Source organism: Delphinus delphis, chromosome 3 (assembly GCF_949987515.2).
Source record: "Delphinus delphis chromosome 3, mDelDel1.2, whole genome shotgun sequence".
Classification (NCBI taxonomy): Eukaryota; Metazoa; Chordata; class Mammalia; order Artiodactyla; family Delphinidae; genus Delphinus; species Delphinus delphis.
The window spans coordinates 8,779,960-8,803,286 of NC_082685.1; the positions used below are offsets into that span (position 1 = coordinate 8,779,960).

Below are 23,327 nucleotides of genomic sequence, written 5' to 3' on the forward strand. Positions count from 1 at the left end.
GTGTCTGTTTGATGTATCTCTCTCTCTCTTTCTCTTTCTCATACCAAAGGTAACCGACTAAAAACAACTTGCTATTTTTACTCACCAATAGGACCTGAAAGCCTAGCTGAGCTACTCTGCAGGGTTATGGCTGAGGGGTGTGGAATGTATGTGGAATGTGAAGTTAGCCTTCACGCGTTCAAATTCTTGTTCAGCTCAGTGCTCACTAACTGTGTGTTTGTGGGTAAATTAGTTACCCTCTCTGTGTCACTTTCTGCAGCTGGTTGCAAGGAGTAACACAAAATACTTAATAAATTGCTTAATCTCCCTGTGTCATTTTCCCCAATGGGAAAAAGGTGATAAAGATTTAATGAAAAGCACTTAATACCTCACCTGATGCTGACTAATCTCCTTAAACATTTACTCTTGCACTAACCTGCAGGGCCACCTCCTTCTTTCTTAAACTATTGAGATATTTCCCACTATTAAAATGTAACATATATTAAGAAAGGGCAGAAGTCAAGTAACTGTGACAAACTGAACCCATCTGTTTAACCACAGTCCTGTTTCTGCCCCCGCAGGAAGTCACCCTATGGCCTTTCCTGCCAATCACTACCAACAGCAAAGGCCACCTCTGATTCATGTTCCATGGGTTGATTAGCTATGCCTGTTCTAGAACTTCATATCAAAGTCTCTGGCCTTTTTCACTGGGCATAATGTCTTTTTTTTTTTTTTAGATTCATCCATGCTGTGGCAGTTACCAATAATAGTTCATTCCTTCTTCTTGTCGAGGAGTATTCCATGGTATGGATGGACCATAGTTTGACGAACCATTCACCCGTTGATGGACACTGGACACTTGGGTTGCTTCAAGCTAGGAGCCATTATGAATAACGCTATTACAGAGCTGCTATGAACATTTGCATACACATTTTGCGGGTTTCTTTTCTATTCTTTCTTTTTTTTAGTGGTTTTGGTTTTATTTTTCTTGGGTAAATACTTAGGAGTAGAATGTCTGGGTCATATGGTTGATGCCCGTTTATAAGAAACTACCAGATCTTTTTTCCAAGTAGTTGTACCATTTTACATTCCCACCAGCAGTGTAGGAGAGCCCCATTTGGTCCAGATACTAACTAACACTCGGTACCCTCAGTATTTTGAGTTTTAGCTATACCAGTGAGTATGTAGTGGTGTTATTATCAAGTTTTAATTTGCATTTCCCTAATGATTTCATTCTTTTCATCCATTGTATGGTGTTCTCTTCTGTTGTGTTGTGTTGTATGCACCCCTCAATTGGTGGACATACATGTTCTCCACCATTTTTTACAAGAACTCCCAAAACTGCAGGTAACACCTTTTGGCACGTACTCGCCGTGCATATGGTTTCTCCAGGATCAGTGGCAGAGAGGAATCATATAGGGTGAACACGGTTTGGATTTAATCTTTCTGCCAGAGAACATTCTGACCCACAGCATCAGCTCACCCCGCTTGATGTTACCAAACTCTAAAATTCTTGCCAATCTGATGAATGAAAAATAGCATCTTTTTGTCTGTTCACTGGCACACAGTCGACACTCAATATCTATCTGGCGAATGAGTGGATGGATAGATTGAATGAATGACGACTGCTCCTTGCCCACTAAACGAACCTAGAGGGTCTCTCTGAGAGCCCAGATAGGAAACAAAGGTTGGGGCTCCACCCCTTCCCGAGCTCGACCCCGCCCCTGGGTCCCGCCCCCACCCGCTCGGGACTCCCATTGGTGGGGTCGCGAGGGGATGACCAGGTGGGAGGGGCGGGCCCGGACCCGGGGCGGGGCGCTGCAGCCCGCGGAGCCTCTCGCCCTGCCGGGCTGGGGTCGCGCTGGCTCAGACTCCCCTCCCCGCCCGCCGCGGCCATGGTGGACGAGCGGAAGGACGGAGCCTACGGTAGGAGCCGCCTCTGGCCCGCGGCCGCCTCTGCTGAGTTCGGGGGCCTTGGTGGGGGGAGACATCCGAGATCTTAAACAGCCGCGCTGCAGCTGGGGGCCTCCTGCTTCCCGGCCTTGCATCCTGCTCTGCGCCGAGCCCACACCCACCTGCTCCCGCCAGGTCGCCCTGCATCCCCTCTCGGGAGCCCCTGCTCCCCCTCCGGCTGATGGGCCGGGACACACGGCGCATGCTCCGCCCGGGGAGGTCCCGTTATCTGGGCGGCTCGATGCAGGGCGGGGGAGGGGAGGCACGGCGACCGGCGCTCGGAAAAGGACCAGGGCCCCAACCTCCCCAAATCCTCCTCTTCCAATTCCCTTTATCCACTTCTTCCTCCTGCTCACACTCCCTTAGAAGTAGCCGTTCCGGGCTTTCGGCCAGATGGGGAAACTGAGGCAAGACTAGGCAGACCCAGTGCTGGGGTGGGAGGCGATCGGGTCTCGCCCGCCGTCTGGGAAGGGCGGAAACAAGGGCGCCACCGGCGAAGGGACAGGAAGGAAACAGGAAACAATTGAGAAACTTTCCCCGCCCTGTGCAAGGAGCCGGGGGCGCTCGCTCCCATTTCGAGGGGTCCCAGCGACGGGACCCCCTCCCGCGAACCTCTGAGGGCGGCCTCTGGGCCTATGGGATGGGGCAAAGATGAGGCTTCCTCCCCACCCACGCCCTGCAGAGCTTTCCTTCCCAGGGTTCCACGGAGGGGTGTGCGGTCCTCAGTTTCTCTTTTCTCCTCCATTTTGGGTCCCCAGGGCTCAGGTGGGCACACGGCCCACGTGGCACTGCCTTGGGCTAAAGGGGCTCTGCCACCCCTCCTTGTGTGTCTGAAACTTCCTGGAAACTGTGAGACCGAAGGGCCTTGGGGAGGGGGCCGGAAACCGCTCAAAAATAATCAAGAAAAACGAGCTGGCGAGAGCTGTGCCTCCCTCCCCCCAGGGACTGTGGCCTTCAGAGGCTGCAAAGAGAGACAGATAGGGGAGGCTGGGCTCTCCCTGCCCAGCCCAGCCAAGGGCCTGGCAACTGCACAGCCTCTCCCCTCTCTGCTTGAAGCTGCCAGCCCAGACCTCCTGAGGGGCCCCCTTGCTCTTGGTTTTGGCCCAAGCCCCAGACCCTGTGGCTGCCCGTGCTGTGCGTCCCTTCGGTGTGGCTGGCTGTCTCTGATCTGGGATTCTCTGCCTGGGGTCCTGCCTGCCTGTGGGCAGCACCTGAGGGATCTTTGGTCTCCCTGAGGCAAGCCTGGGGGCAGAGTGGACAGTGATAATGATTCACCCAGCCTTGAATTTGGCCAGAGGGAGCCAGCCATGCATGGTCTTGCCAGGAACACACAGGAGACAGGGGACCTATGTGCCCAACAGACCTTGTGCTGGGCACTAGAAGCACATTCCATCGACAAATATGTATTGAGCATCCTTCAGGCAGTGTCTAGACACGGAGAACACAGCAGTCAACAGAGTGGAAAAATTCTTGAAGAAATACGTAATTTTAGGTAGGAGTGTGTGTGGTGGGGGGAGGATCATCTGGGATTATTTTAGGTGACCAAGGGCTGGAGGTTGAGCCAGCCATGGGAAGATTTAAGCAAAATGTGGCAGAGGGAACAGCAAACAAACTACACAGTTGCTTAATTATTTCTCTCTGTGAGGCTGGAGAGTGTGAGATGGAGACTTCAGCTGGGTCTTGCAGCCAGGCCCTCAACTCCTCCAGAGGGGCATATGGCTTGAATCCTCAGAGTGGGCGGGGGGTGGTGGTGTCTTGCTTAGTTTGTAAGTAGTCCATTCTCATCAGAACCAAAAACCTAGGGCCCTTGCTCTGCCCTGTGAAATCAGATAACAAGATTTCCTTTGGGAACAGTGTGGTTTGGAAAGAGTGGCTCACAAATCCTCCCCTGTACCCCAGTGCCTTCCCATCGGTCATTGTGAATTTAGTGGGTGATATCAGACAGACATAGGCTCAAATCCTGGTTGGTTCTGATACATACAAGCTGTGTGGCCATGTGCGAGTTGGTGACGTCTCTGAGACTCTGTATCCTCATCTGTAGGGCTGGGGAGACTGTACTGGCTGGTGGGAAGTGTTTTGCACAGTGCCTGGTAAGCTGTATGTGCTCAGGAGGGCTCTGGGACTGGTGATACTGGGGACATGGATTTTTCCATGAGCTGCTGGAGAAGCAGCGCTATCTGTTGAGGCACATACTTGGACAAGACTGGGCAGGACAGAAAGCTCCTTCCCTATCAGACACCATATCTAGAGAAAGGCAGCATCTCTGAGGAAGCCAGGAAATGGCTCCCGGCCCCGACGGATGTCAACAAGGGGCGCTGCCATCCTTCCCAGCCCACTCTTGGCATGAGCAGTATGGAAAAAGATTCTAGAACCTAAAACAATAGACTCTGATGGGGTTCGGGGACTGGGAAAAAAGTCATGGTGCTTGTTTTAAAAGCAGATTCCATGGCTCACTCGCTAGAGAGTTCAACTCAGCCAGCAGTAGGGCTCTGGCATCTGAATTGTTAAAAATATTGTGGAAGAGGATATTGTTAATTGTAACTTTTGCAGGGGAAGAGATAATACATTCACATGCTTCAAAAAACAAAAGATAACAAGCTTTATCATGAAAAATCTCCCTCTTGCTCCCTCTCCCAACATCACACTTCATTCTTGGGATGCATCAGTATTACAACATCTTGTGTTTTCTTCCAAAGTCTAGGCCTTAGACCTTTGCATGCAATTATATACATATTCTTTATTTAGTGGCTTTTTTCCCCTTTTACAAAAATGTCAGCAAATCCCTAGAGTACTAGCTTCATGAGGCAAGAAGGCACGTCTGTTTGGTTTGAAGGTGTATCCACAGTGCCTGGCACATAGCACATAGTAGGTGCTCAACAAATATTTGTTGAATGAAAAGGTGTTTGTTTCACATCGTGTTGCTTTTTTTTTTCCTTTTTCTTAATATATGTCGGAGATGATCCCTTTCTCACATCAGCACCTGGAAACCCTCCTCAATCTTTGCTGATGGTTGCATTAAGCTGTGCATTTGTGGGTGGACCCTCTTACATTGAACCAATCAAGCGGAATATTTTAAACATTTTTTTTTAAGATGAAATTTCATTTTATTTATTTAATATATTTTGGCCCTGCCGTGCAGCTTGCAGGATCTCAGTCCCCCGACCAGGGATCAAATCTGGGCCATAGCAGTGACAGCACCAAATCCTAACCACTAGGCCACCAGAGAACTCCCTAAAGTTTTTATTGAAGTAGAAAATTCATACGTAAAAGGGTATAGATTCTAAATGTATGAGGTAACCAGCATCTAGAGCAGGTAAAAAATATTACCAGTTTCCTGAATCCCCTCATGCCCAAGGAGGGCCTATCCTTATTTTTTTTTAATTTTTTTGTTTTTATTTTTTTAATTTTATTTTTGGCTGCATACGGTATTTGCTTTTCTCTTTTTGGCTGCGTTTGGGCTTCGTTGCTGCACTCGGGCTTTCTTTAGTTGCAGCGAGCGGGGGCTACTCTTCCTTGCAGTGCATGGGCTTCTCATTGCGGTGGCTTTTCTTGTTGCGGAGCACGGGCTCTAGGCATGCAGGCTCAGTAGTTGTGGCTCGCAGGCTCTAGAGTGCAGGCTCAGTAGTTGTGGTGCACGGGCTTCATTGCTCAGCGGCATGTGGGATCTTACCCGACCAGGGCTCGAACCCGTATCTCCTGCATTGGCAGGCGGATTCTTAACCACTGTGCCACCAGGGAAGCCCGAGCGCCTATCATTATTAATATATTTTTTTAAGGGTATAGCTCAGTAGTATAAGGTATTGTTATTACACTTGCACTGTGGCCTGGACTAAGAATGGCTCTTGTATTTTTAAAGCGTTCTTAGAAGAATATGTGATAGAGATGACATTTGAACCAGAAAGCTTAAAATTTTTAATACCTGGCCCTTAGAAAAAACTTGTAGATCTCTTGTAAGAACCTTCTCATCACTCCAGAAAGTTCTCTCCTGCCCCTTCCCAGTCAATCCCCAATGGGAGAATAATAATAATTATTATTATTTTGACCACACCACGCAGCTTGCGGGATCTTAGTTCCCCCGCCAGGGATTGAACCTGGGCCACGGCAGTGAAAGTGCCAAGTCCTAACCGCTGGACCACCAGGGAGTTCCCAGGGAGGATTATTTTTAAACAGGATTTGAAGTTCTTTTATAACAAAATTAATATATTCTCTCTGCTGGGCTGGGGGTAGGGGCTGAAAATTAAAAATAAGCCCTCAGCCGCACAGAAGATTTTAGCTTTCCAAGTGAAAGAACCCTTCACATACCCTCAGCTAGCTGTCCTCACCCCGGAGGTAAGACAGCCAAGAAGACTCTTTCCAGAGCTTAGACTGTTTATTTCTGTGTGTATGTGTGGCATCTGTATCTTTTTAAAGCTCCTCAGGCTGGTTTAATGAGAAAGGGTACTGTTCCTAGGGTGGGCTACTATGTTCCCTTGTGAGATGAAGAGCCTTGCAGATGCAAAACAATGTCTAATTATGTTAGTTTGTGAAATAGCAAAGTGAGGAACAGGGTGTGTAACAAAACAGGGGGGATGAGGGATAAACATCTAGAAATCTACTTAGGTATGTGCCCTGTGGACAGTGTCTAGAAGGGAAACCAGTGAGAGGAACTGCCCCCAGGGAGAGGAAGTGAGGGCTCTGGGCCAGGGGTGAGAGGGAGAGGGATTTTTCTTAGTCCAAAGGCTTGTTCTACCTGAAGTTGTTTTTTTGTTTTAGTGTTGATAAGCATACAGTTTACTTAACATAAGCAAGTTCATTCATAACTTCCTTCAGCAAACATTTATTGTGCAGGTACCATGTGCCAGGTTCTGTCCTAGACCCTGGAGATCCAGCACTTGTCAAGCTGAAATTGTAGAAAGGAACCCAGACAAGATACTAAGATGAATGGGGAAAATTCTCACAATGTCAGAGAAGGTGCTCTGGAGAAAAGTTTAGCAGGAAGGAGGGATAGGAGTGATCTATAGGGCCTGGAAGCACGGTTTAAAATTTCAGACAGGATCAGAGAAGGTCATCCTGAGGTGACCAGAGGAGTGAGAGAGGGAGCTGTACAGAATGTTTCAGGCAGTGGGCAAGGCATGTGCAAAGGCCCTGGGGCTGGAGCGTGTCTGGTGTGTTTGAGGAGCAGCCAAGAGGCGCGTGTGGCTGGAGTGGAGAGATCAAGGGGGTAGAATGGGAGGAGGTGGGGGCAGAGAGGGGATGGGCAGAGTGTACAGGGCTTTGTGGGTCATGGGAGGACTTGGGCTTCTGCTCTTTTTTTTTTTTTGGCCGTGCCACGTGGCTTACAGAATCTTAGTTCCCCCACCAGGGATTGAACCTGGGCAGTGAAAGCGCGGAGTCCTAACCACTGGATCACTGGACTGCCAGGGAATTCCCTGGGCTTCTGTTCTGAGAGAGGTGGGAGTCATTGAGTTCTGAGCAGAGGAGGAACCTAGCCTGGCTCAGGGGTTCACAGGTACCCCCTGGCCTTTCTGGGGTGCAATGGCAGAAGCCAGGAAACCAGACCAGAGGTGATAGCACTAGTCAAGGGACATGAATCGCCTTGTAGCAAGGGGCTAAATAAATGAACACATCTACAAAAAAGTTAAGCAGAGTTCTGACTCTCAGCCAGGTTCTGGAACCCAGGATTGGCTTCGTTCCAGTCCCAGCTCCATTCTTCTAGCTCTGTACTAGCAGAGACCTTTAGTATCCCTGAACCTTTCATATCTGTACCTTTTGCATATCTGAGCCTCAATTTCTCCGTCCAGAAAATGGGGTTAATGACAGTATCAGCTCCCTCTCGGGGCTGCCTCAAGGGTTCAGTGAACTCGTGTGGGTATAGCACTTAGCTCAGAGATGGGTCTACAGTAAATGCTTAGTTAATCGGAGTTATTCACAGAACACACATTTCAAGAGCATGGTATAGATAACCAACAAGGAACTCTGCTCAATACTGTGTAATAACCTAAATGGGAAAAGGATTTGAAAAAGAATAGATAGGTGTATATGTATAATGGAATCATTCCGCTGTACACCTGAAACTAACACAACATTGTTAATCAACTATACTCCAATATAAAATAAAAATTGAGAGAATTCCCTGGCAGTCCAGTGGTTAGGACTCTGTGCTTTCGCTGCCAAGGGAGGGCCTGGGTTCGATCCCTGGTCAGGGAACTAAGATCCCACGAGCCTCGCAGTGCGACCAAAAACAATTGAAAAAATTTTTGGAAAAAAAAAAAAAAAGAGAGCATGGTGTCAGGACCAGAGTTCAAAATCTCAGCTCCTGCCGGCTGTGTGATTTCAGACAAGTCACAAAGCATCTCTGTGCCTCCATTTCTTCATTGTGCCATCCGTCCTCAGAGCTTCATTGAAAGGATAAAATGGATTCCTAGAAGGAAATAAGTGCTTTGGTGCCCGGCACACAGCAGGTGCTCTATCTTTGGTCCTATCATGGTGGCCAGTAGAATCACTTCTAGCTTTCCTACCCCAACCTTTTGTCAAAGGGATTTTTCTGGGCAGCTGGGATGCCTATTACCCAGGCAGAGATTTCTGGGAAGGCAATGGTGAGCTGGCCTGGCTGCATGGGCGAGGCCCTTGGCTGTTGTAGGCTTTGGGGACTTGGCCTGTATCCAGAAGCCTCAGGCTGGGTGGCACTTGATGTCCTGGCACGAGCATCGTGACTGGGTAGCCTGTATCTGTTTCCTCATCTCCTACACCCACTGAACCGGGTGGGCCGGCCGTCGTACTCAGCAAGGCTGGGACCCAACGGCCGCCTCCCCTCCCCGATCCTGGTCTAACAGTCCGACTTTCCCATGCCTTCTCCCCCACCACTGTCACATCTTTAGCTCTGCCTCTGCCAGTATCTGCCCACAAAAGGCCTGGGTTGGAGCCGGAGGGACCTTGGTTTGATTCAGAGCTCCATCCCTCACCAGCTATGTGGTCTGAGCACGTGGCCTCAGTTTGCCCCCTCTGTCAAATGGTACCGTGCTCCTGGTTAGCATTTCTTTTTTCTTATTTTTTTGTTTTCTTTTGGCCGTGCCGTGGCTTGCGGGATTTTAGTTCCCTGACCAGGGATCAAACCTGAGCCCTCGGCAGTGAAAGCAAGTCCCAACCACTGGACCACCAGGGAATTCCCCTGGTTACCATTCCTTAAAGCCTTGTACCCCAGACCTGTGCTAAGTGCTTTTTGAGCACCAAGCCCTGGCAACAGCTACCAGTAAATGCAAGGATGAGTCCCATTCTCCACACAGGAAAACGTTAGCCTGGAGAGGGAAAGGGCTTGTCCATTTCCCCACCCACATTACCGGGAATGGATGACATGCCTTTACCACTGCCGGTTGTTAGAAGCAGAGCACATGAAACATGCTGGCACAGACTTGGGCTCAACACGTGTGGGTTGATGGCTTAGAGACCAGGGGGCAGCGAACTTCTGTAAAGGGCCAGAGAGCCCATATTTTCACATACAATCTATGCCTGCTACTCGAGTCTGCCATAGACCACAGACAACATGAAAGCAAGCAGCCATCAACAATATGAAAACGGGGACTTCCCTGGTGGTGCAGTGGTTAAGAATCCGCCTGCCCATGCAGGGGACACGGGTTCGAGCCCTGGTCTGAGAAGATCAAACAAACCACGGAGCAACTAAACCCGTGCGCCACAACTATTGAGCCTGCTCTCTAGAGCCCGCGAGCCACAATTACTGAGCCCTCGTGCCACAGCTACTGAAGCCCGCGTGCTTAGAGCCCGTGCTCTGCAACAAGAGAAGCCACCGCAATGAGAAGCACGTGCACGGCAATGAAGAGTAGCCCCCACTTGCCACAATTAGAGAAAGCCCGGGCACAGCAACGAAGACCCAATGCAGTCAAAAGTAAACAAAATAAATTTATTTAAAAAAAAAAACAATATGCAAACGAATGAGCTTGTGCTTGTGCCCAGCAAACTTGATTTATAGCCACTGACATTTGAGTTTCACATGACAAAATAGTCTTCCTTTGATGTTTTTCAGCCACTTAATGGAAAGACCATTCCTAGTGCTGAGCCATATGAAAGCATGGTGGATGGATTTGCCCCACGGGACGGATGGTTTGTCAACCCCTGGCCTAAATGGTTAAGACACCGTGGTAGGGACTTCCCTGGCTGTCCAGTGGTTAAGACTTCACCTTCCAGTGCAGGGGGTGTGGGTTCGATCCCTGGTCGGGGAGCTAAGATCCCACATGCTTTGCAGCCAGAAAACCAAAACATAAAACAGAAGCAATATTGTAACAAGTTCAATAAAGACTTTAAAAATGGTCCACGTCAAAAGAAAAAAAAAATCTTAAAAAAAAAAGACACTGTGGTAGGCAGGATAATGGTCCCCCCAAAAGACGTCCACGTCCTAGTTCCTGGAACCTATGAATATGTTACCATACACGCATAAGGCACTTTGCAGATGGGACTAAATTTAGGATCATGAGATGGGGAGATTATTCTGGATTATCCAGGTGGCCCCAAGGACAAGGGTCCTTATAAAGAAAAGAGGGGAACTTCCCTGGCTGTCCAGTGGTTAAGTCTCTGCGCTTCCATTGCAGGGGGCGTGTGTTCGATCCTTGGTCAGGGAACTAAGATCCTGCATGCCACGCGGTGTGGCCACAAAGAAGAAAAGAGGGAGGCAGGGGAGTCAGAGGAGAAGATGTAGCAATGGAAGCGGATGTGGGCTTAATGAGAATGCTGGCTTTGAGGATGGAGGAGGAGGCCACGAGCCGAGGAATGAGGGAGGCTTCTAGAAGCTGGAATAGGCAAGGAAACGCAGCTGGCCAGCACCCTGATTTTAGCCTAGTGAGATTCACTTTGGACATCTGATCTCTAGAACCATAAGATAATAAATTTGTGTTTTGAACCACCAAGTTGGTGTTAATTACTTACAGCAGCCATAGAAAACACTAACTCAGGAGCTGGGTGGCCCAGCTCTGTTGCTCACCATCTTTGTGGCCACCAGCATGTGTTTCTCTCTGGGCCTCAGTTTCTGCATCTGTCAAATGGGGGTAATGATGGGATCAACCTCACAAAGTTGCTATAAGGGTGAGCTGAGGTAAACCATGTAACGTTTTAGAAAAGTGCCTGGCACGCAGTAAAGGGGTCAGAAATATGGAGGCACTGGGGCATTCCACTGTTATTATTTTGCAGCATTTTTGCAAAGATTCAGCAAGTTTCCATCCTCAGGCTCAATTATCAAACCATTAGTATTTGCCTTGCCCCTCCCTCCGTCCCCACTTGGCTAATGTTAAAATGAGAGTTAATGGAACCCATCAGATGACAGTACCTTGTTCCCTCTTGTATTTCCTGAGCCACCCACAAGGCAATGCCCTGAGCCAAGGCTACACCAGGTGCCTCTCTGCTTCTTTAGTTCCATCTCAAAGAGGGATAACTCAAGTTCACACAGGAAGGCCATAGCCCCTCTGTCCCATCCACGGCCACCAGTTTCCCTGAGAGCTGTCTGAGACTTCCCCATGTGTCTTCCCCTCCCCAGCACGGCCTCATCATGCTCCTGTTCAGACACCCTCAGTGGCTTCCACTAATTCATCAAAACTGGAGTAGGGACTGACCACTTGTTGCTTGGTGACTGGGGGAGCCGCTTCCTCTCCGTGAGCCTCGGTTTCCTCCGCTGTAAAATCGATGTGTTTTGGCTGCACCGTGCGGCTTGTGGGATCTTAGATCCCCGACCAGGGATTGAACCTGGGCCCTCGGCAGTGAAAGCGCTGAGTCCTAACCACTGGACCGCCAGGCAATTCCCTAAAATGGGTTGTTGATAGGATCACCCGTATTGTAAAGAGCTCTGCGCCAGTGTCTGAAAGATATTCCTTGGTTCTTAACCGCTGGACTGCCAGGGAAGTCCCAGCCCCAGCTGTTCTTATCTGATAGTTCCCACTGCCAGTTTGGCTGACATAAGAAACTTCCGGCACTCCTTTCTCTCTTCCCCCACCCACCTTACCTGTCTCACCTGCTATCAGATGGTAGAAATATGCTCTTGTGTTTTCCCATCCTACTTGTCATAGTTTTGAGTTTTATATTTTTGCATGATTAATCCATGTGGAATTTGTTTTGCTATGTGGTGGGAGTGGAGTTAACTTTATCTTCTTCCAAATGAGCAGTCAAGGCTACTGACTGATTTATCCTTTCCCTGCCAACTGGAAATTCCACTTTTATCATGTATTCAATTCTTATATGTATAAAATTCGAAAATTAATTTTTTAAATACGTGCACCCGGAAAACTCAAAGCTGCATTTTTATTTTCAGTTTTAGCTGTATTATACATGGATTATATATCGTGGTTATTCATTTAACAAACTCTGACTGAGTGCCTGTCTTGTGCCAGATGCTATGCTAGGTGCTGGGGACAAAGTTATGAACAAAACAGACATAAATCCCTGCCCTTGTGCAGCAAACAGACATGGGGGCAGACAATAGTCAATGTGCAAATGAGTCAGAAACAAAATAAAATAGGGTAACAGGAGAGAAGGGGGAAAGGGTGCTGTTTTATTTTATTTTTTTAAATTATTTAAATTATTTATTTTTATTTTTGCCTGCACTGGATCTTCACTGCTGTGCGCAGGCTTTCTCTAGTTGCGGCGAGCAGGGGCTACTCTTTGTTGTGGTGCGCGGGCTTCTTATTGTGGTGGCTTCTCTCGTTGCCGAGCACGGGCTCCAGGCTCGCGGGCTCAGTACTTGTAGCTCGTGGGCTCAGTAGATGTTGCACGTGGGCTCTAGAGCACAGGCTCAGTAGTTGTAGCGCACGGGCTTAGTTGCTCCACAGCATGTGGGATCTTCCCAGACCAGGGCTCGAGCCCGTGTCCCCTTCATTGGCAGGAGGATTCTTAACCTCTTCCCCTCAAGGGTGCTGTTTTAGACAGGGTGGTCAGAGAAAGCCTCTCTGAGGAGGTGATGTTTGAGCTTGAAGGAGGTGGAGCCAAATGGCTGTCTCAGGGAAGAGCTTTCTGGGGAGAGGGAACAGCCAGAGCAAATGTCCTGAGGTGAGACTGTGTCTGGTGAGTTTATAGTCTAATCAGGGGGGACATGGGCCGGTGGTGGCCTGGGTGAAGGCAAGTCCACCATCCTCCTGGGCAACAGATGCCCATTGAAGGAGACCCAGCCCAACCTCCCCCGATTTTTTTGCTGGAATATTTTGGGGGTTGAAATTCAAAAAGGAAAAAAATATATATATGCATCATTCTTTTCTCAAAAAATTTAAAAAATTTTCCACGTTAAAACAGTCGCTATACTAGTGTTTGTCCCCTATTTAGAAGTAGACGGTTAGATGGCAAATAGAATTTCTTGACATTTTATGAAGCCCTCATGGTCAAAACCTTTAATAAATGTGAAAAAGTTTAAAAAACAGTATACAGTGTAACCAGTATAAACTACAGTATAACCAGGGTGCCAGTGAGGCTGGAACAGAGCAAGGAAAGGGGAGAGTGGGAGGCATGAAGGCAGGGAGGAGGGAATAGGGCAGAGCAGGCAGGGCCTTGTGGGAATGGTGAGGAGTTGGGCTTATGGGAGCCATAGAGGGTTCAGGGCAGAGGAGGGAGTGCCCTGACTCGGGTGTCCACAGGCTCCTCTGGCCCCTGTGGGGGAGTGGACAGTGGGGGACAAGTGTGGGAGCTGAGAGACCAGGGTGGAGGCACCTGCGCTGTCCAGGCAGGAGACGACAGCCGTGTGACAAGGGTGGGAGTCAAACAGGGGGTGAGGGTGGTTGGATCCTGAATAGATTCTGAAGGCAAAGCTGATGTGAAGCAAAGAGAGACGTGTCCCAGGTTTCCAGCCTGAGCACTCAGGAGGACAGAGCAGCTTGGGGGACAATGGGGGCTCGATGTGGTCATGCTGAGTGGGAGGTGCCCATGAGACCCCCGTGTAGGGTGCTGGGGGGCAGGTGTCACAGGGTCGTGCTGCTCAGGAGCGAGGCCCTCCCCAGGGACCCATATTTGAGCATCATCCGGGCGGAGCTGGTGGCTGAAGGCCGGAGTTTGCAAGAGTGTCCCCAGGGGACCTAGCGTATCTGGGAAGAGAGAGGCTGTGGCCTGGGCACTGCTTGCACTGGGCAGGGTGGGACCAGCCAGCCTTTGGGCTGGCAGGGACTGTGGCAACTACAGGGCTACTTTGGGAGGCCTGGTCACCCAAGGGCATGGCCTGGAGCCTTGGGCCTCGCCTGTTTGCTGAAGCCTGTGGGCCAGGGGGTAGGTGGGGCCTCCACAGCTAGAAGCCACTGCGGGGGTGGTGTGACATTTCTCTAGGCACAAGCTGAGTTGGTGACCAGAGTCCCATCAGGGGGTGCCTGACTCTGAGGCAGCAGGTACGATTATTGAGCACCAACTGTTCTCTTATAACCCCACGCTGGCTGTATGCTTCACACTGGATATCTCTTCCTGCTGACTACACCCTGACGCCGACTGTATCATGCCATGTCACCTGTAGAGCTGGTTGTACTGTGAAGTATACAACTGGCCCCAAGGGCTGTTGGGAGATGCAATTTGAACAGGCACACGATCAAGAGAGTATACAGCTAGCGCAGGGGTGGATGGTTGGTGTAGGGGGTGTAGCCAGCTGACTGGGAATGCTATGCTGACTGTGTACCCTCACACCAGCTGTATAACTCCCCGCTGACTGTATACCTCCCACCAGCTGTATACCGCTACCCCTACTGTACACCCCACACTGATTAAACACCCCAAATTGTATACCTCCATGTGGGCCATATACCCCATGCTGGCAGTACCCCCATACCTACTGTATACATCCATATCAGCTGAGTATACTTACACTGACAATATACTGCATCCATGCCAACTGTATACTTCTTGGTATCCCATGCCTGGTCTTTGTCTGGTTTTGGTTTTATGCTTTAGACCCATTTCACAGTTGAGGAAGCTGAGGCTCAGAGAAGGTAAGGCCCTGGCCTGGGGGCTGTCAGTCCTAATTTGGCAGTTTTCCAGAGACAGGGATGTGGCTTTTTATATGGACTGTCCCAATATTTAACTGTTGGCATTTACTTTTTAAAAAAATGCATCCACGGGTTGGAGAGTTTTCAGCCCAAATACTCTGTCATTGGTTGTTCGGGTTAAGCCAGCTGCCCGTTTTGCTGTGCCTGGCTAGACACTGACCTCCCTATGCCTCAGTTTCCATACCTGGAGAATGGGACAGTAATTAGGCGCTTTCCAGGGTTGAGAGATGTTCTAGGGCGGTGTCGCCTGGTTGGGGGCAGGGGGCTAGCCCAGGCCGCAGGGTGAAGCCACAGAATGAAGCCACAGAGTTCCCCGAGTGGGGGCTGGGCGGCGGTGGGGGGGTGCGGAGAGGGCTAAATTGGGCTGCGGGTGAGTGACGGGAGCAGCTGCCGCCCCGCCCGGTCCTCTCCTCTCTCCCTCTCTCCTCCCTCCCTCTCTCCCTCCCTCCGTTCCGTTCCGTGGTCCAGTCCGTCTGAGGCAGCAGCTCTGCTAGGGCCGGTCTGACCGGTTTGGGCCGCCCCGCCTGGCTCTGCTGGGAGGGGCCGCCGTCCGTCGGTCCCTCGGTCCCTCCCTCGGGACTCCTGCGCGTCTGGACCCGAGGGCAGAGAGGGAGCGCGAGCCGTCAGTGGGCCGTCGGGGCAGGGCGCCCGCAGGGATGGGGGGAGAGCGGCAGCATTACTACGGGAAGCACGGTAGGCGGTGCCCCGCTCCCGCGCCCGGGCCTGGCAACTTGGAGGGGAGGGGGCAGCGGGAGGACCCGGGATGGGGGGACGAGGGGGGAGAAGAATTGCAGATCTCGACCTGTACCCCCCCAACCCCCCATCGTCACCTGGCAGCACCCTTCACCCCAACGACCACCCAGAGGTCCCTCCAAACTCCCTCATCCGAAGGGTCTGTCCTCGCAGCCTCCCCAGGACTCCTGTGAGAACCATCTCCAGATCCCACCTTGGACTCTCCCCTCTCCACCGGGCTCGCTGGTAGCCTTTTTTCCAGCCCCCTCCCAGTGAGTGGTCGTCAGGTGATAAATCGGGCTGTTCACAGAAAATCCTCAGGATCTCTGAATCTTACTTCTCCGTGGCCAAGACACCCCTAGGAACATCTGGGGAAGGGTGGTCTGCCACCCTCATCTTGAATCACTCAGCTCAATCTTGCTGAATTTCAGGAACACCACAGAAGTATGACCCCACCTTCAAAGGACCCATTTACAACAGGTAAGCCGTCTGGGTTCCTGAGAGGGGAGGGGTCTCTACTAACACTGCCTCCACCCCTGTTTCTTTACACACCTCCGCATTTGTACTCCAACTTATTTGCAACTTAACGATAAATATTTGCAACTTAACGATAAAAGAACTTAAAAGAATGATAAAAGAACGATAAAGGAATTTCCTTAATATACAAAGTCTTTACAAATGAATTTTTAAAATTCAGGCAAAAGACTGGAACAGATCATTTACAGAACAAGAAATACTGTAAACAGTGGAGTTATGGAGAAATGCTCAAACTCACTGGAAAGTAAAGGAATGTAATCTAAAACAGTAACCAAACAGAATTTCCCCATCACAGATTGGCAGAGGCTAAAAAGATTGACACACTAGGGTATACAGAAGTAGAAATATAATGTTGTACACATGAAACTTACATAATGTTATAAATCAATGTTACCTCAATTTTAAAAAGATTGACACATATTCTGCTCTGAAACTAATTGATACAGTGTTTTTTGAAGGGAATTTGGAAATATGACTTTTTCTTTTTTTTTGATGTACAGCTGTTTGTTCCAGAGATTAAAATTCTATGAAAAAAATTCTCCCAGTACACCGTGCATAGATGGGCAAAATTGTATGATAATGCTGCCTTTTTGAAAATGGCAAAAACCAACAATCTGAGTTGCATCTCTTGGAACTAGTTAGATACATTACAGTGCATCCTTAGGTTATTTTATTACACAGCTGTTAAAATGTACAAGAGCCTTTATAAATAGTCACTTGGATCCCTCTCAATATGTTAGTGAAAAAAACAAGACACAAATAGTGGGTGTATCATAATCATACTTGAGTTAACCAAAAAAGTTTTTTTGGAAAACATTTGTACCAGTGACTAAAGAACTCACTAGAAATCATTAAAACAGGTTACTCCTGGAGAGGAGGGTTATGTGGGAGACAGTTCTTGGTTGTGTACATTCCTGTGTGGTTTAAATTTTATCATGTTCGTATTTAATCTTATGATAATAGTTTAATTTTTTCTTTTTAGTTAGTGCTAACATGGTTGGTGAAACTTATGGGTTTTTGTTTTCGTTTTTTCTTCCAGTTTTATTGAGATATAATTGATATACAGTACTGAATAAGTTTAAGGTGTACAGCATAATGATTTTTTAATTTAAAAAAATTTTTTTAAATTTTTGACCGCGTTGGGTCTGTGTTGCTGTGTGCGGACTTTCTCTAGTTCCCTCGAGCGGGGGCTACTCTTCGTTGTGGCAGGCGGGCTTCTCATTGCGAGGGCTTCTCTTGTGGAGCACGGGCTCTAGGCGCGCAGGCTTCAGTAGTTGTGGCATGTGGGCTCCGTAGTTGTGGCTCGCGGGCTCTAGAACGCAGGCTCAGTAGTCGTGGCGCACGGGCTTACTTGCTCCGCAGCATGTGGGATCTTCCCAGAGCGGGGCTTGAACCTGTGTCCCTGCATTGGCAGGCAGATTCTCAACCACTGCGCCACCAGGGAAGCCCCAGCCTAATGATTTGATTTACATATATCATGAAATGATTACCACAAAAAGTTTAGTGAACATCCATGATCTCATATAGATATGAAAGAAAAGAAGAAGAAAAAATAACTTTTCCTTGTGATGAGAACTCTTAAAATTTCCTCTCTAAACAACTTTCACATATATCATACAACATTATATTTACCGTGTGTACATTACATCATTTATTTACCTTATAATTGGAAGTTTGTACCTTTTGAATACCTTCATCCAATGCCCCCTTCCACTCCCCAACTGCCACCTCTGGTAGCCACAAATCTGATATCTTTTTCTATGAGTTAGTTTTTTTTTTTTTTTTACATCTTTATTGGAGTATAATTGCTTTACAATGGTGTGTTAGTTTCTGCTTTATAACAAAGTGAATCAGTTATACATATATTCCCATATCTCTTCCCAGTTAGTTTGTTTTTGAAGTATAATTGACCTACATCACTATGTTAGTTCCTGGTGCACAGCATAGTGATTCAGTATTTCTATGCATTACAAACTGATCACCACAAAATAGCTTCATTTTTAAAAAACATTAATATGCTATGCTGGTAAGGATGTAGGGAAATGGGCACTTAATCAAAAGAGAGCTGAACATTGCTGCAACCTGCTTTGAGGACAGTGTAGCATGATGTATTAAAACTTATTTTTTAGTTTTTTTATTGAGTTATAATTAATATACAATTTTATATTAGTTTCAGGTGTGCAACATAGTAATTTGATATTTTTATACATCATGAAATGATCACTGCAATCAGACCAGTTACCACCCATCACCATACAAAGTTGTTACAATATATTTTTTAAAAATATTTATTTATTTGGTTGTGCTAGGTCTTAGTTATGGCAGGTGGGCTCCTTAGTTGCAGCTCGTCAGCTCCTTAGTTGCAGCATGTGGGCTCCTTAGTTGTGGCTCCAGGGCTCCTTAGTTGTGGCATGCAAACTCTTAGTTGTGGCATGCATGTGAGATCTAGTTTCCTGACCAGGGATCGAACCCGGGGCCCCTGTATTGGGAGCATGGAGTCTTATCCACTGCACCACAAGGGAAGTCCCCAAAGTTGTTACAGTATTACTGACTGTATTCCCTATGTGTATATTACATCCCTATGACTTACTTATTTTGTAGTTGGAAGTTTGTACCTCTTAATCCCCTCTACCTGTTTCGTCCATCCCCCACCCACCCCTAGTCTGACAACTGCCAGTTTGTTCTCTGCATCTATGAGTCTCTTTCTGTTTGTTGATTCATTTGTTTCATTTTTTTAGATTCCACATATAAGTGAAAGCATACGTTATTTGTTTCTCCATCTGACTTATTTCACGTAGCAGAATATCCTCCAGATCTATTCCCTGCTGCCGCGAATGGCAAGATTTCATCCTTTATGGGGGGCTGAGTAATATTCTCTTGTATACATGTACACCCCATCTTTATCCATTGATCTAGGGATGGCACTTAGGTTGCTTCCATATCTTGGCTTTTGTAAATAGTGCTGCAATGAAAGGTATTAATATTTAAAATGCACGTGCCCTTCGGCACAGCATGGGTACCACTCAGGAACATGTGTCCAAATAACACATACCTATATATGTGTACAAGGCAGGATGGGTCCATGATATCCAGGGCACCAGTACTCCCACCCTGACACGGTCTCTTGCTCCCCAGAGGCTGCACAGACGTCATTTGCTGTGTGTTCCTCCTCCTGGCCATTGTGGGCTATGTGGCTGTAGGCATCATAGGTGAGCAAAGGAGGGGATGGGATTGGGGTTCCAGGGTGGAAGGGCAAGCCATCGCCTCTGGGGCAGAAGTGGGGCTGGTGCTAAGGAGTGGCAGCCCCTCGGCATCTCTGGATCCCTCCACAGCTTGGACTCACGGGGACCCTCGAAAAGTGATCTACCCCACTGATAGCCGAGGCGAGTTCTGCGGGCAGAAGGGCACGAAAAATGAGTGAGTCTGGCTCCTTGGGGCCTGCTGGGTCTGGGGAGGAGTGTGCGGGAGAGCTTCATGAGCACTGGGGAGAAGGTTCTAGGCTTTCCTCGCCTCCATCCATCCACTAGTCCAGTCAACAAGTATTTATAAAACTCCCGCCATCCCCAGCCTCTGTTCTAGGCCTTGGGGACACAGCACTAAATGAGACATTCAAAGTCTTGTCCTCCGGTGGCCCACATTTTAGGGGAGAGACAGAGAGGAGACAGTCCCAGATCTGATGTCCGCAGGTGATGAATAGGTGAGGTAAAAGAGCAAGTTCAATCCACGCTGTGCCATTCCCTGGCTGTGTGACCTACGGCAAGTGTCTCAACCTCTCTGGGTCTCATTTTCCTTATCTCTGAAATGGGGATCATGACAGTCCCACTCTCATGGGGCTGTTGTGATGGTTAGATGAGCCAGCACATGTCCAGTGCTTAGAAGAGCACCTGGCATGGAGTTGCTGCTGCTGTGGTTATTATTGTTGTTTTCGTTAAGATAGTCTATGTAGGCTGATTGAGAAGTCTTGACAGTTTCCATCTCCCTTCCCCAACCCCAGGAACAAACCCTTCCTGTTTTATTTCAACATTGTGAAGTGTGCCAGCCCCCTGGTCCTGCTGGAATTCCAGTGTCCCACCCCCCAGGTAACTTGTCCCCTCCCCACCTCTTTCCTGTCCCCCACTTCCACCATCAGGTCCTTTTTCCCTCTGTAGCAGCAGCTTCTCTCCCAGCCCTTTCTCTCTTCCTGGTGAATAGGGGGAAGGGGGTGGGACCTCTGTCTTGAGAGGCGATCAGGTGTCTGTCCAGACCCCACTCAAACCCTGCCTCCTGCCCCCCCAAGATCTGCGTGGAGAAATGTCCTGACCGTTACCTCACCTACCTGAACGCTCACAGATCCCAGGACTTTGAGTACTACAAGCAGTTCTGTGTGCCCGGCTTCCAGAACAACAAGGTAAGCAGGTAACTGCCCAGGTGGGGGCAGGTCGAGAGTGCTGGCCCGCAGGATTGACCCCCTCCCTGTCTCTTGGCAGGGTGTGGCTGAGGTCCTCCGAGATGGCGACTGCCCCGCCGTCCTCACCCCCAGCAAACCCCGTGAGTCTGGGGTCCCATGAGCTTGGGAGGGGCATGGGGAGGTTTCAGGGGCTCAGCCTGACTGGTCCTATCCTCTGCTCTGTGCAGTGGCCCAGCGGTGCTTCCCAGACATCCACAGCCACAAGGGGGTCCTCATGGTGGGCAACGAGACAACCTATGAGGATGGGCATGGCTTTCGGAAAAACATCACAGAGCTGGTGGAAGGCGCCAAGTGAGGACTGTGACCCACCATGCTGACATCACATTTTCCTGGGTGGGACAGGGTATCCCCTGGGGCTGGCCCAATCAGGGAGCGGGGTCCGACCTAAAGCCTTGTCTGCCTTCCCCCAGGAAGGCCAATGGAGTCCTGGAGGCCCGGCAGCTGGCCATGAGGATATTTGAAGATTATACAGTCTCCTGGTACTGGATTATCATGTAAGTTGAGAGGGAAGGTAGCCCTCATTGGGCTGCCCTGTCTGAGACCGGTGAAGGGGTGGGGTCCGCTCATGCACCCATTTTATCCCCCAGAGGCCTGGTCATCGCCATGGTATTGAGCCTCCTGTTCATCGTCCTGCTCCGCTTCTTGGCTGGCATTATGGTCTGGGTGATGATTGTCATGGTGATTTTGGTCCTAGGCTACGGTATGTCTCTCCCTCCCTGTGTCCTCCCCTCCCCACAATTGGCAAAATGCCTATGCCCTTTGAGCTGTCATCGGCCTATCAAGGATCTTCTGTCCCTGGCGGTCCAGTGGTTAGGACTTGGCGCTTCCACTGATGGGGCCTGGGTTTGATCCCTGGTTGGAGAACTAAGATCCTCCAAGCCGTGTGGCACAGCTGAAAAAAAACGAAACAAAACTTCTCCTGAGCCATCCGACATCCTCCATCTTTTATTTGGAATATTTGTGAAGATGTTCATCTCAACATTGTTTATGAGAGCAGGTACTTGGAAACAACCATTACATCATAATCTTCCCAAGCAGGACTGGATCTGTATTTCATCGACAGTAAATGCATTCTAAATTATACCATTTTGCACAGTGGCTAGGGCCACATGCTCTGGCACCAGAAAGCCCAGGGTTTAAATGCTGGCTCTGCCACTTCCTTGCTCTGTGACCTTGGGCAAGTGACTCCACCTCCCCATGCCTCAATTTCCTTCTCTATAAATTGGGGATAATTAGTATTTACTAGTTAGGAGACTCAATGAGAAGAAGACAGTCTGCGGATGAGATGCGGGAGGGCCTGAGGCCTGTGGAACTCAGAGGCAGTGCTCAGAAGCCAATGCTTCACGTTCTGTTGATTCATTGAAACTTTCCAAGAGGAAAGATGCTGGATGTGCAACCTACACTGGAGACACAGATGTTAAAATATTCATTTAAAAAAAAAATTTTTTTTTTTTTTTTTTTTTTTGGCCATGCCGCGCAGCACGTGGGATCTTAGTTCCCCGACCAGGGATTGAACCCATGCCTCCTGCAGTGGAAGTGTGGAGTCCTAACCAGGGGACTGCCAGGGAAGTCCCAAAATATTCGTTAATAGTCGTTTCTAGCTGGGTGCTGGCCGTTTTGGTGACTAGCTTTTTGTACTTTATCTGTGCTTTGTAACTTTCTTCTACCAGAGCTAAGGGGAATGGTGAAAATCGCTAATGCTACCCCACTGGACGTTAGCACCCGTGTCCTCCCTCCCCACCCATGAATCATTGTTCCAGGATGGCAGAGGGGTCAGGAAAGCCTCAGGCCACACAGCATCCTGACTTCTATTCACTCATTCATTCATCCATCATGTACTGAATGGCTGCTATGTTCTGGGCAGTCTTCTAGGTCCTGGGCTTACAGCAGTGAATAAAACAGGACAAATCCTTACTCTTGTGGAGCTTATATTCCAGAGAGGATGGGCAAGATGGGCAAGAAACAAACCAGAAAACCTCTGGGATGTCAAAGCTGTGAAGGGGGATAAGAAATTGGAATGTAAGAGGGTATGATTCTAAATGGGGGAAGAGATCCCAGAAGGTCTCATGAGAAGGTGACATTTGAGCAGGGACTAGAGGATGTGAAGATCCAGTTGGGGGGAGACTGAACCAGGCAGCAGGAACAGCAGGTAAAGGCCCTGAGGCAGCAGCAAGCGATGGCAGGCCCTCTCAGCCTTGGTGTTTGTTTCTGTTAAATGGGTGTGGTTGTACATGCTTTGTAATGTTGCGGGAGCCCTCGGAGGGCTGAGGTCAGTCGTAGCACGGTGGTTCCCCATGCAGGAATATTTCATTGCTACATGGAGTACGCTCGACTGCGTGGCGAGGCCGGCTCTGACATCTCCCTGGTGGACCTTGGCTTCCAGACGGACCTCCGCGTGTACCTGCACTTGCGGCAGACCTGGATGGCCTTCAGTGAGTCCCAGCTCCCCATTCAGTGAGGCCTGGGTGGGAGTGGGGAGCCCAGGCAGGTGGCAGACTTGATCACTCTCTCCCCCCCCCCCGCCCCCCCCACCGCGCAGTGATCATTCTGAGCATCCTCGAGGTTATTATCATCTTACTGCTCATCTTTCTACGGAAGAGAATTCTCATCGCCATTGCACTCATTAAAGAAGCCAGCAGGTGGGTGCCGGGGTGCCAGGGGGTCAGGCTGGGGTGTTCCCGGGCTGTTCGGGCCTT

The 23,327-nt window shown here is 49.1% G+C and overlaps 1 protein-coding gene and 1 non-coding gene across 4 annotated transcripts in view; one reads left to right on the forward strand and one right to left on the reverse strand.

The window, feature by feature from the left end:
• The first annotated feature begins 1,804 nt into the window (after positions 1 to 1,804).
• SLC44A2 (solute carrier family 44 member 2 (CTL2 blood group)) overlaps positions 1,805 to 23,327 on the forward strand; it is a 28,118-nt gene continuing 6,595 nt past the window's right edge. For 2 of the 3 annotated variants that reach the window (XM_060007741.1, XM_060007743.1), the window contains exons 1-12: positions 15,518 to 15,608; positions 16,079 to 16,127; positions 19,320 to 19,393; positions 19,517 to 19,601; positions 20,179 to 20,263; positions 20,461 to 20,571; positions 20,651 to 20,711; positions 20,799 to 20,922; positions 21,042 to 21,125; positions 21,219 to 21,331; positions 22,932 to 23,063; positions 23,171 to 23,270. In XM_060007741.1, coding sequence (XP_059863724.1) covers positions 15,572 to 15,608; positions 16,079 to 16,127; positions 19,320 to 19,393; positions 19,517 to 19,601; positions 20,179 to 20,263; positions 20,461 to 20,571; positions 20,651 to 20,711; positions 20,799 to 20,922; positions 21,042 to 21,125; positions 21,219 to 21,331; positions 22,932 to 23,063; positions 23,171 to 23,270 — 1,055 coding nt within the window. In that variant the 5' untranslated portion in view covers positions 15,518 to 15,571. Of the gene's footprint in view, positions 1,906 to 15,517; positions 15,609 to 16,078; positions 16,128 to 19,319; positions 19,394 to 19,516; positions 19,602 to 20,178; positions 20,264 to 20,460; positions 20,572 to 20,650; positions 20,712 to 20,798; positions 20,923 to 21,041; positions 21,126 to 21,218; positions 21,332 to 22,931; positions 23,064 to 23,170; positions 23,271 to 23,327 lie in introns of those variants that run through there. The other variant, XM_060007742.1, reaches the window with a different exon arrangement.
• On the reverse strand, positions 6,003 to 6,074 carry TRNAE-UUC (transfer RNA glutamic acid (anticodon UUC)). The gene has a single exon. It is a non-coding gene; the product is annotated as a tRNA-Glu (tRNA).